A 13034-nucleotide genomic window follows, 5' to 3' on the forward strand; every position below is an offset into this window, starting at 1 on the left:
ATGTAAACACAATAAATGTATTTGCAAAGAAAACACCTGCAGAATGTATACAATTGAAGCAGATCTATCATAAATTTCAATAACAAAAGGCTTATTTTCAATGCATTGCAGTTATGACCTGCTTAATGCAGGTTTACAATTGTAAATAGGTAAATTATTGCTCAAACAGCTTAAAATCTTAAAGATGAGCTCTAGAGCACCAATGTAGAAAAGTAGGTCAGAGTAGGTTAAGTTTATTGCGTCCACAAGCACCAACAAGAATCTTCAATAGAAGAAGTAAAGTGTTTTACTGTTTATTGACACCTTAATAACACTTATTATGGTTTGAGCAGGAATGTAATGGTTTCCAGCTGTCACAGCAAGATAAATTTATTTTGTGTAGGTATGATGGCCAAAAGTGATGCCCGGCCTAGGAAAAATCTTCCCCCTTTATTTAAATATTGTTTAAAAATTGTTAAAGAATTTGTAAGTATATATTGCGTAGTTGTGCTTTGAGTAAATTGTTTTATTTGTGATGATGTAGACATATTTTTAGGCCAGGCTGTCATACAAAGAAATAATAAAGACATGCAAAAACAAGAGAGAACCAATGAAATTGTAATAACTGATTATGTTGTAGTCGATATATGAGCTTTTTGGTTTGCAAAGCATTTTTTTGCATCGTTAAAAACCTGTATCTGTAAATTATTTTGTCAGATAAATACCCTAACCAAGTTTAGTGTTTTGTTTTTCTTTCACATTTAAAATATATAAAATATTTTTTCTCATATTTTGGTGTAATCAAACTCGTAGTGTCATTAAAAACAAGTAGGCTATCTCTCTGGAAGACTTGATTCTAAGCATTCAAATATTTTTGTATCACTCTTTCTTTTCACAAAATAATCCTTAAAAATTTAATGTGGCCAAGTCTTTCTCAATAAAAGCAATATAGGGTTTTTTTTTCTGAACCATTGTGGTTTGTTGGCTTCACTGCAGATGAATTACAGGAAAGTTCCTGATCCTGAAGTTATACTGCATCCTAACACAATTTGAGAAACACTTAGGGACTTTCCTCCTAGTGAACATAATTTGTGTCTTGGCATACATAGGCCTATAGGTGGAGGAGTGTCTTTTTATATGGAAGGGGGGATTGGTTTGTACAGAAATGTAGAAAGTTTTTAAAAAAAACATTATGGATGATTCAAAAATACTTCCCGTTTTGACAGAAAAAACAACAAACAAGAAAGAACATATATAAATCTACCACCTAAACTTTTGATTTACGAACTGTAATCTGTTCTTGCTAAGTCTATGCAGATTCTCTCTGGGTATGTGCGCACCGTGCGTGTGAGAGAGAGGAGGAGAGAGCATGCGCACCCCCTGCAAACTGCCAAGTGACATGAGAAAATGAAACTTTTTAATGCTTAGCATAAACTGATCCACACTGTACAGCACACTGTAGTATTAACTATAGTGAACTGATAAAATGTAATAAATACTGTAGTATAGGCTATTTTAGTTTTTTACTACAGTAAACTGTAATGTATAGTAGTGTAATATACCCTATAGTTGTTGAAAACTTAGAGTATTGGGTAAAGTAATTTGTTTATTTTATAATTGTTATTACCAGTTAACACAACAAATTAATATTCATGAGCGGCCCACTGGGAATTCTCCCGATTCTCACTGTGCCGGGCCTGCATTGCAATGTAGTCATATATGAAATGTCTTTCCATTTTTGGGTACTTTATGTTTGGCAGTGTGTTTGCTCTCAGGAAGATCACACACCTTTTACCTGCTCTGAGATGGGAGTCAGAATCAGATTGTGGTACATGATTGCTGATAAGCAATCGAAACATCTTATATCTATGAGTTCAACTTGTCTACTTCTCCAGATAGAATAACAGAAATGAACATGCTTGCCATAACATCTGTGGCTTTCAGTAAGGAAATTCAAGAATACTATTGCAAAATAACACAATAAGATATGATGAAAAAAATCGACTAGTAGGTGGAGTGACCTGTTGGTGAAAATATTCAAAAAACTGTGACGCAAAAATGAAGCGATTGTAGTCCTATGAAGTATACTGAGGTGTGTAGTGACAATTGTAAAGAAAATGTAAAGAAATATGAGGAAAATGTTATGACATTGTACTTTTATATGGGATGTGCAGAATAACATCTGTAAACTTTGGTATTATACTTTTCAACTTCATAGCAAGTTTTTTTTCCATTCTAACCTGAAAATGACAGGTTATTGACATGCATAGACCGTGTTGATTTTGGAAAGCTACAATAAATCAGAGTGGGAAAATTTAACATTATGCATTTTAAAAACGAAACTTACTTATGCGGAAATAGGTGGAGGGGGGCTGTTCTTTTCGAAAATGATGCAAATAAAAATACCTTTTCATTTAGCAGTTCAGTTCAGGCCAGTGTTTTATTGTGGGGGCACATTTCCCCTTAGTCTCGTCTTGACAATAGTAATGCCCTTGGCGTTGTGTAGGTGCTTCACGGAAAAGCACACACCCTCGGATTCTTGCCAAGCTTTCCGATATCAAAAAGGCATTGAAACTATTCATTATTAAGATAATGATATGTCTTGATCCCTTAAAATACCTCTTTGTTATATAGCAAAGGTTTTGAAAGATCTAGATTATGTGCATTATAATTCTATATCTATAAGGACATTCTAGAGAAGATTCTTGGAAAATTCCTTTCACCTATCAGTTTCTAAACGGGTTTGAACTGAATATTGTGAAATATATGAATTATAAGAGAATGCTGAACTGAAATACAGTGGGGCCAAAAAGTCTGAGGCTATTGGGAGTCAAATTTGCACTAAAAAAAGGTTGTTGCATTTACACACTCTAAAAAATGCTGGGTTAAAAACAACCCAAGTTGGGTTGAAAATGGACAAACCCAGCAATTGGGTTGTTTTAACCCAGCAATTGGGTTAAATGTTTGCCCAACGTGCTGGGTAGTTTTATTTAACTCAACTGTTGTATAAAAATTACTGTATTGCTTGCTTAAAATGAATCCAAAATATGTTGGAAATTAACATTTATTAATATGTTTAATAAATGAGCATTTATTAATAAGATAATGAATAATAAACAATAAACATTTATTAAATTGCTTATTAATAAATGTACACCTTTTGATTATTATTGTTGCCTCTAGTTATGTGTCTGATTTTTAATTTCTCTATTTTGGATTCATTTTAAGCCAGCCATATAGTCATTTTTAATCAGTAGTTGGGTTAAATAAAACTACCCAGCAGTTTGGGCAAACATTTAACCCAACCACTGGGTTAAAACAACCCAATTGCTGGGTTTGTCCGTTTTCAACCAAACATTTTTTAGAGTGCATGATTTAATTTTGTACATCGGTCCCAAATGAATCAATTTTCATGTAATTTAAACATCATGGAATGAAGACATTTTAAGTAACCCAATTAACCCAATTAAAGTGAATTTAAATGGCTCCCTGACATGATTCAGGAATTCAGTTTCATATATTCATACATCCATTTAAATTTCCTATATTTTTGTGTCACACAACTAAATTATAAGACTGAACTAGCTAGCTGACAAACTTTTAGCTAGCAATAACACACATTAGCATTTTAAATGCTAAGCATTAAAGCCTGGTTTCACAGACACGGCTTAGCCTAAAATAGGATTAGGCCTTAGTTCAATTAGGATATTTATAGCTTTTATAAACGTACACTAGAATAAAAACATTACTGGTGTGCATCTTGAGACAAAACAATGGCACTGACATAAAGATATGTTAAAACAGCTCAAACATGCATTTTATTCTGGGATTAGCTTAAGCCTTGTCTGTGAAACCGGGGGTCAATGCTGCTTCGGCAAAACAATTATGAAATTAGCTGTATCAGCCCACAGCCTATAGGCAAATTCCCCACTCTTCTCCACAGTGGTATCCCACTGTAATTTTAAATAGTTCCCCTTTCCAACATAATTGGACATTAAACACTATTACACACTATGAAGTATCTCCCTTTTCTCATCTTGCTCAAAAATAACACTTAATTTCAACATTTACGCTGCATTCCAAATGGGATATATCGCCCTCTGAAGGGCGCTTTGGATTGAAAACAATCATAACTTGACTTTAAGAAACACCAGGGAATATACAACAGGAAAATACGACAATGAACCTGCACTGGACTGCAAACACAAGGAGAATAAATAGGAGAGCAAATGAGGCAGGTAACGAGGGAGGACAGGTGGGGCAAATCAACCAATAATGAGGTAACAAGATGGACAGGGTCAAGACAATAGACATGAGAGCACATGGCACAAAGAAACACATGACAAGCCATGTGCTCACACAAAACAATACAACACGAGAGCACGCAGCCCGAGAAAAAGACTACGTGCTACACAACACAAGACAAAAACAACATGAAAGCACGCGGCAGGTGGAAATAACCGCGTGCTACACAAAACATGAGACAAGAGTGCACGGCAAGTGAAAGTACACACAAACCGTGTGCTCACATGAAAGACTGGACTGGGAGCACGAGTGTCCGAATCCCGACACGAAACCGAAACCAAACTAGACACGAGTGCCGGGATCCGAACGCCAGGCTCCCAACATGAAACAATGCACGCAGACAAGAGCGCCGGGCCTTACCCTAACCTGAGAACACTCGAGACCGTACGCTCACACAAAAACACGACCAGAACGGGAGTGTCAGAGCTCTGTCACAAAACCAGGAAATAAACTAGACAGAAGTGACAGAACCCTGACAGATGAGCCCAGGGTGACTCTCTATTATTGATTGAGCCATATGCAAAGCATGCTGGGAACTAACAAGCCACGCCCAGTTTCCGTTAATGCAACACAATTCATTCATGCAATCTCAACACAAATGGAATAAGTAAACTCATTTTATATAAGTGGATTGAACACAATCAAATTAAGTTAGGACAAAATGTACAGCAATTATGTTGCTTTAGCTCATTTTAATTAAAGAGGCAATATGTGAAATTTTCACTTTACCCCAATATGTTTGCAGATATTTAGGAAACATAAGTTTACTTGTTTCTCAGAAAAGCAATAATACAGCCAGACATTCCGTATCGGAATGTTTGTATTTGTTTTGGTCTGTGTGAAACCGTGTGCTGCCAGTTTATCCAATAGCATTTCGACATCACAGGTTGCCAGTTGCAGCCATATAAACTGGGTTTATTTGCTGAAACCAGCAAATAAACTGGGTCAGAGAATCGCAGATACCTGACCTAAAAAGCCTCTGCATCCATCTAAAAATCTCTATGAATGACAGCATATTAAATCAACTCATCAGCTTACAGTGTGCAAGTCTCCTCAGCTTTCATTGTCAATTGTGCTCCCTCTTGTTGCGTGTCCTCAAACTGGCCACCCGCGTCTTTGAAGGAGGGGGAGGGGCAAACAATATTTTAAATTTGGACTGCAGTACCTATTTCGACCACTGGGTGTCATTCATACATATAGCCCCTTTAAGCAATTTGAACAAGCAGCAAAAATCTTTTTTTCAGTGTGGGAGTCAAAATATAATCGAAAAATAGGCTAATGAGTAAAATAAGAAAATAAAATGTCAAATGAAAAAGATATTTAATTTATTATTGATATAATTTTCATATTGATTATATTAAATTGATAATATTCATTTTCTGCATCAAAAATGATATTGTATGCGCTCTGAAAGATAACCATGTGTGTAAATCAAGAAAAGTTTGAGCAACCAAAAAAAAGTGAAGGACATGCAATTACACCAAGGCAAGGGTCTATATCACAAAAATTACTTTAACATCTACAAGGTGAAAAATGTGCAAAAAAGTGAGAAGTGTCTTAAAAACAGACAAATCACTCAAATTGCTATGCTGATAATGTAAATGGCCCGCGTCCTGGCAGTTTGAGAACACTGATTTATAGAAAACGAAAGTTATGAGGACTAAACTGTTATGCAATGTTTGCATTGCAACCCTGATAAAATCACTGAGGGTTCCGTTAAATAAGATTTGTGTGTGTGTCCATGTTGTTAACAAGCAGCTAAATTAATGTTTATGCACCCCTGCAGAGAATTCTACTGGAATAGAGAAAAAAAAAGAAGCAAGAAAGAATGTGGGAATGATTACGCCAAACTAAACTGTTGCAGTTACGAGTAGGGGTGGAGGCGGAGCAGGTGCGGTAAGTGTTGGTGTGAAAGTGAAAGTTAGCTCATTTTTTTGTGTATAAATACCTCCACCTGACACCTGGAAGTCACACCTGTGCAAAATTGTCTGATGCACTTGCAGCAACCAAACACAAAGACAAGGATGCAGACTTCAACAGTAACTCTCCTGGTCATCACTGCGGTCCTCTGGGGCAACATAGAAGGTAAGACTGAAACAGAAACATTGAAACTCCTACTCTCATGGCACACTATACTTGCAGCTTCTCAGAAGCATCCTGCAGCATTTCAAATCCAAATTCTTTTGGACTGGGAGCTGGCTGCAGCTTAGGATATATAGCCTTTGATAAATAAAGAAAGAGCAATTCTTGGCTGTTTCTGTGCTGGCTTGCATTTCTCAAAGATTCGGTTATAGTAAATGTGGGAGCAAGTTCCTGGAAGTGTAGAAACACTCAGAAACAGACCAAGTTTTGTTCTTGCATGGGGTCAAGTACACATGAAGAAGGGGGGATTTCCAGTGACAAGAATTACTAATGACATCCTTTCATTCTCAGCATTTTCAGATGCAGCTGTGGACTGCTGTCTGACCACAAAGGACACTCGCATTCCAATACAGATCGTTGCATCGTACTTTCACCAAACCACAGACAGTGGATGTGCCATTGCTGCTACTGTGTAAGTATCAGTTGATTCCCAACCGGCTTCATCGATTCTACACTAGGATCGTATTAATGCATGTTTCCCTCTCTCTATGATCCCATAGATTCATAACAAAAAAGGACAAGAAACTGTGCGCTCCACCAGAGAAAAACACCTGGATTACCAAAATCATCTCACACCTGGAGAAGAAGAAAAAAGCTCCTCAGTAGGAACCCATGGTACTAACAACTCCTATGCACGTCCCTTTTCAAGCTTTTAGTTCTGCTCTCATAGTTCTGATATCTCACAGCTGAATTAGACATTTAGCAGAAGTCGTGCAGTTCTTCTTCTTTAAAACTTTTCTGGCCCCTGATAACAAAAACTTACCATGGTTTTGTTTTCCTGCTTTACAGACGGGAGGTGAACAAGATGACCCTACGACTGCACTGAGCAACACTGAATGCAGGAAGTGACTACACTTAATCATCAACTGCGACAGTGATTTTTTTTTTTTTTTTTTAAGTTGTAAATGATTAAATGCTGATGTGCCATTTCCGCAATGTATTATGTTGTTTATATTTTGCTGTACTGTCTTACTGTAATGATTGTGAGTCATTTGCACGAAATATCCTGTCAGCTGTATTTGTATTTTGTTTTGTATTTTTTAAGAATGATTTCAAATAAATTCATTTTGTTAAATCTCATGTCCACTGCAATTATTTCATCTTACAGTGTCTTTTTTCCTTCATTTGTGCTTCTGGACAAGATGCAGTAATATGCATTTTCAAAATCAAACATTTGGTGTCAGGATTTTTTTGAATGTTCTTGAAAGAAGTCATTTATTTAATCAAAATTACGGCAAAAACAGAAATATTGTGTAATATTATTGCAATTTAAAATAACTGTATATTTTAAAATGTAAGTTATTTCTGTGATGTCAAAGCATCATTACTCCAGTCTTCAGTGTCACATGATCCTTCAGAAATCATGCTGATTTGATGCTCAAGAAACATTTCTTCTTATTATCAATGTTGTAAACTCTCACCTGTTTGATATCTGATGTACATGTTCACGTTACAAACAGTGATGATATCAGACATTCGTGCACAATACTGTTACTTTCAAATATTTATTTTGTATTTTGTCAAATGCTTAAGAGAGTGATGAGGATCCTTGATAATTGGCATATATAAAAAGTCGGGATTTGCGGAAATCGCCTGTTTTATTCAAATGCACAATGGCAATGCTGAATAGAAATATTTCATCATACCTTTTGATCTACATTTTGTAGTGCTATACATTTAAGAATTGTATCAAATAACCATCTGTTAACAACCCTAAATGTTCAGCCATTAAGCCAATCTATCAGTATAAAATTGTGCTTTGACATTCAAACATTTACAATAAACCCAACAGAAGTTTCCAATCACACACACACAAATGAGGGACATTCCATAGTCATAATGATTTTTATACTATACAAACTGTATATTCTGTCCCCTAACCCTAAACCATACCCCATCATTTCTGCATTTTTATTTCCAAAAAACACTTAGTATGATTTATAAGCTGTTTTCCTCACGGGGACCAAAAAATGTCCCCACAGAACAAGGATTTCAGATCTTTCTGGGAATGTTTTGTCCCTGATAGTGTTTACTTGAAACACACACACACACACACACACACACACACACACACACACACACACACACACACACACACACACACACACACACACACACACACACACACACACACACACACACACACACACAGACAAACCAATAATTATTAACTGTAACACTAAGTAAACATTAACAGATATTGTCCCTGATCTAACCCACTGGAATTCCCAGTTCTGTATTGACAAGGATCAAACTGTTTTTACAGGTTTGTCTGAAATGATTCTTCAGTCATATCGAAACATTTGCCAGTCTGTTGGCCTTTGAGTGAGAAAGTATGTGAGAGTCTGTGAGAGTTTTTATGTGGGTATGAATGGAAATAATAAAAAAAGACAGCGAGGAACAGATACGGATAATGTGGTGCTTTGTACTGTATACACGGCCCTCATTTTTTTTTTTTTTTTTAAAAAAGGTCTTTTGTCTAGGTCACAACCTCTGGTTCAGCCTCTCCTGCTTTGAAAATTACAGTATGGGGAGGGACTATGCATGTAATAGTGAAACTTAAGATGTCCTATAAAGCAGGGTAGTGATGGAGCTGTGAGAGGAGAGTGTCAGGAAAGAGCCAAAGATCTTCCAGCTACAGACTCAACACTTGTTCCAGCATCTCCTGTGACCATTGCCATGGCTTCAGCCGTCATACCTGCGCTGAGTGTGATTCTCTGTGCACTGGCACTCATTCTCTACAGCAGTCCTGCAGGTAATCTGCCATGTTTTCTTCCTTCATCCATTGTATGTGCTTATTTCATTTCATTGATCTTAGCAGATGTGTAACATAACTCAACCATTCAAGTTTTAGTAATCAAAGGAAAAAAAATCCTGTACATTTTTTTCTGATTAACTAAAATCTATCAACTTAAAAGGTGCAATGTTTATAAATATTATATAATTTATATATTTACCATATTATATATTAATAATATAGACATGTATTATGTATATATATATATATATATAACAAATATATATATATATATATATCTATATATATATATATATTTGTTATATACATTTACATTAATTTAGGATATATATATATATATATATATATATATATATATATATATATATATATGTGTATATATATATACATACATACATATATATATATATATATATATATATATATATATATATATATATGTATATATATACACATACATATATATATATATATATATATATATATATATATATATCCTAAATTAATGTAAATGTATATAACAAATTTTAGATATTAATTTTTCATTTATATAATTAAAAAATTAAGTTAAGGGTAAAGCATGAGTCCTCTTCACTCCCCATAATCTTGAAGAAATAATATATACACTATTACAGCATTTTGTTTAGAGACCTTCGTTAGACATTTTTTAACCAATTTAAAAAAAAAAAATTAAAAATTAAAAATAAATGTAACATATATTAAGCAAACCACATTTAGTGTTTAACAGTTTTTCTGATGTAAGGATGAGACTTTTATTCTTAGTTAGGCTATAGTTCTTATTCCCACTTGATCCCAGCTGTGCATTGCACATTTGTTTTGCTTTACTGCAATCTATTATATATGTACGACGCAGTAAATTATGCGCAATAAATCTTTTGTCCCACGAAACTGAATTCCAAAACCAGAAAGTGTTGTTTTTCTTAAATGCAGATGTTGCAAGAGACTTCTCCAGAGGCAGACGCAGGTGGTTTTGATTCCTCTGTCTTTCCATCTCTTATCTCTCATCATGTCCATTTCTCTTTTTACTTGATCTTTCTCAGAGGCTCAAGCAGACTTAGCAATGGACTGTTGCCTGACTGTTAGCCACAAAGTCATCCCTAAACAAGTCCTCCTCTCTTACCGGAAGCAGATCAAAGGTGACGGCTGCGCCCTTGATGCTGTTATGTAAGTGTATGGTATTAATCAAAGGAAAATATTGGACGTTTATATGCACTTCAAAATACTGGGTCATGTGTGGGAGCCTGGGAGAGAATGGAACAATTTATGATCGCATTTCTGAGCAAAGCAGAAGTGTGTATTTCATGGGAAATGCTATTTTATGAATGCTCTTATTGTCTGTTCATGTGCAAAAATCAATTATCTTTCAGATTCGTGACCAGGAAATTTCGGCACCTTTGTGCCCCACCTGTCACTGAAGAGCTGTGGGTTAAAGAGAATATCAAGTTTCTGGACACTAGGCTCAAGAAGTGCAAAGAAACCAATTTCCATGTATGTAATTTACCTCAGTTTTATCATATATTCAGTCATAGTTTTAGTTCCTCAGCTGTCTTCAATAGTATTGGATGACATAAAGCTGGTTGCACAATAGGCATGTCATTGTTATTGCACGAGTCATGCAGCAGGTCACTTTCTCTTCTCTGACTCATGACTTTGTTTCTATAGTAGATCACAATTTAGACGTTTAAGTCTTACTCATGCAAAACCACAGACTACTCAACTATGAAACCACACGCCAAAACATCCTCCTACGGCCAAGAAACTGAGCTTAAAACAGACCACCAACAATGTAGACTTGGACTCAGTCATGCTTTTTGTACATGAAGCTTGTGCTGCAGATTTCTATTTCAAATAATGCAATTAGAATTAATATCAGGACTCTAAAAATAGAATTTGACAGTCAAGTGTAAGTCTACAATATCTTTATAAGGTGGCTTTAACCAAAGTCCCTTTAAGACAAGCCATTTCACTTGGCAGCCATTAAGACAAGTCATTTCACTTGGCGGCCATTAAGACAAGTCATTTCACTTGGCGGCCATCTTTGAAATGCCTCTCTGGCATTCAAGTGCAGCTCCTATCTCTTTGAATGGAGAAAACATCAAATTCTCCGAAGCTGTTTGCCAAGCTTTCGATTAAATTTCATATTTGAAACCACCAATGAAATCTGACAACAACTGTCTCATAAATGTTGTTTTTAAATGTTCGAATCATGACAAAAAAAAGAATTTTGCAGGCTGGATCAAGCTAATGCACATTCACAGCCCTAAATTCGTGAGGCACGCGTCTGATTGTTTCTATAGGAACCGGAGCTTCTAACGGTGACGCGATGACTTTACCAATCGGCGATTGGCTCTTTAGAAGGACTTAGTCCGCCATATTGCGCGTTGCACTTTCTCCCATTCAAAACAATACGACTTATGCGTCTTGTGTTTTTCTGTCTTTACTTTAACTAACTGTTTGCTTTTTGTGCTTTTATTTTCAGGAGAAACGCTGTCATGCCCTGAAGAATTAGTCTATTTGAGTGAACACACACACACACATACACACTCAGACACTCACGCACACACATATTCAATGGCAGCTAATGAACTAATTTTGACATAGATCTCATTCCTCCTATAACATCTTCCTGTCCTTTTTCACCTGATCAAATCAGGCCAAGTTGTGTGATCTTATTATTCACAAATGCATTTTTCCCTGTTTGTTTGTTCTATTTAGATATAATCATCTTGATGCATTAATAAACGAGTTGACATTATTGGTGGGATTGTATTCTTTCTGTCGGTCACGTTCTGACTTCATAGACATTGTAAATGCATACTGTAACTGATTACATGTAATCAGGGTTATGTAATCAGAGTCCAAAAATTAAGTACTCTTAATTAGGTTATGTTTTGTTTAAAATACTCATAATCAGACTGCAGTTGCTTTTTGGTTGATTACATGATTGCATATTATTACCATAATGGCAGACATTGATGCACAGATTCACATCATTTTATATTTACATGCAAAGGAGGGATTCCCAAACTTTTTTTTTGTCAGCTGAACATCTTTCACTCAAATGTTTCCAACTATTTGTAAATTGTGAGAAAATTGCAATTTTAACCAAGGGAGGTTAAAATTGAGGAGTCGCCTGTCAATGGCGTCATACCCTCGGTTTTATTTTGAAGAAACCATGGAATCACCAGACGCTTTATTATTTATATGTTTTAATAGACAGGGGAACAACTTTGGTTAGATTTATAGACAGAAAACTAATTATTGTTATATAGCTCAACACGTTTAGTCTTATTGTTTAAATCAATTTTCTTGATTTTTTGCGAGTACCATGCTTTACCTCGCCTCAGAGAAAAACACTATTTTGTCAAGTAGCTAACATAAGCATAATCAGATGCGATTTATTTTTTGTAACAGTAATACAGAATTTTCTCCATCATACAATACGTTTTAAAATTAATTGCATGGCATTTATCAACACAAGCCATCCAGTATTTAATATGATCGATCTATCTTACTGCAGTGTGTAACAGTGTCTCACAGCAGCCGCCGAGCGAACGCACAGAGTAACGTTATAACATAATTTTCAACACACTCAAATGTATCTAATTTGTTAAACAGAGTTGTGTTACCTCGGTTACCTCATACTCATGACCGGAAAAGCGGAAGCAGCGCCGGCGACTGTGTCATAATAAAAGTTCACCTGTTCGCGGCGTGTGTTGTTGCTCAGTCGCTCCAGCGCCTCGTTCAGCTCCAACAACACTCGGTCCTGTTCTGCTTCATACTACAGTAAGTTAGTTACTACAGTAGGTTAGTTCACCCAAAAGTGAAA

The 13034-nt window shown here is 35.7% G+C and overlaps 2 protein-coding genes across 5 annotated transcripts in view; one reads left to right on the forward strand and one right to left on the reverse strand.

Moving 5' to 3' along the window:
- Positions 1 to 7384, reverse strand: part of ube2l3b (ubiquitin-conjugating enzyme E2L 3b) — a 20261-nt gene extending 12877 nt beyond the window's left edge. Inside the window, exons 1-2 of one of the 4 annotated variants that reach the window (XM_067405944.1) lie at positions 7190 to 7223; positions 6233 to 6352 (exon numbers count right to left, since the gene is read on the reverse strand). Coding sequence is in view for 3 of the 4 variants with exons in the window: in XM_067405942.1 (XP_067262043.1) it covers positions 7190 to 7289 (100 nt within the window). In the remaining variant the exon portion in view is untranslated. Of the gene's footprint in view, positions 1 to 6232; positions 6353 to 7189 lie in introns of those variants that run through there. The other 3 variants (XM_067405942.1, XM_067405943.1, XM_067405946.1) reach the window with 3 other exon arrangements.
- A 1541-nt stretch (positions 7385 to 8925) lies between these two features.
- ccl19a.1 (chemokine (C-C motif) ligand 19a, tandem duplicate 1) lies at positions 8926 to 11960 on the forward strand. The gene is made up of 4 exons (XM_067405947.1): positions 8926 to 9181; positions 10246 to 10369; positions 10573 to 10693; positions 11685 to 11960. The coding sequence occupies exons 1-4, from the start codon at positions 9106 to 9108 to the stop codon at positions 11712 to 11714; spliced, it is 351 nt and encodes a 116-aa protein (XP_067262048.1). The 5' UTR covers positions 8926 to 9105; the 3' UTR covers positions 11715 to 11960.
- The last annotated feature ends 1074 nt before the right edge of the window (positions 11961 to 13034 follow it).

The sequence above is a fragment of the Chanodichthys erythropterus genome, chromosome 13, assembly GCF_024489055.1.
Source record: "Chanodichthys erythropterus isolate Z2021 chromosome 13, ASM2448905v1, whole genome shotgun sequence".
Lineage (NCBI taxonomy): Eukaryota > Metazoa > Chordata > Actinopteri > Cypriniformes > Xenocyprididae > Chanodichthys > Chanodichthys erythropterus.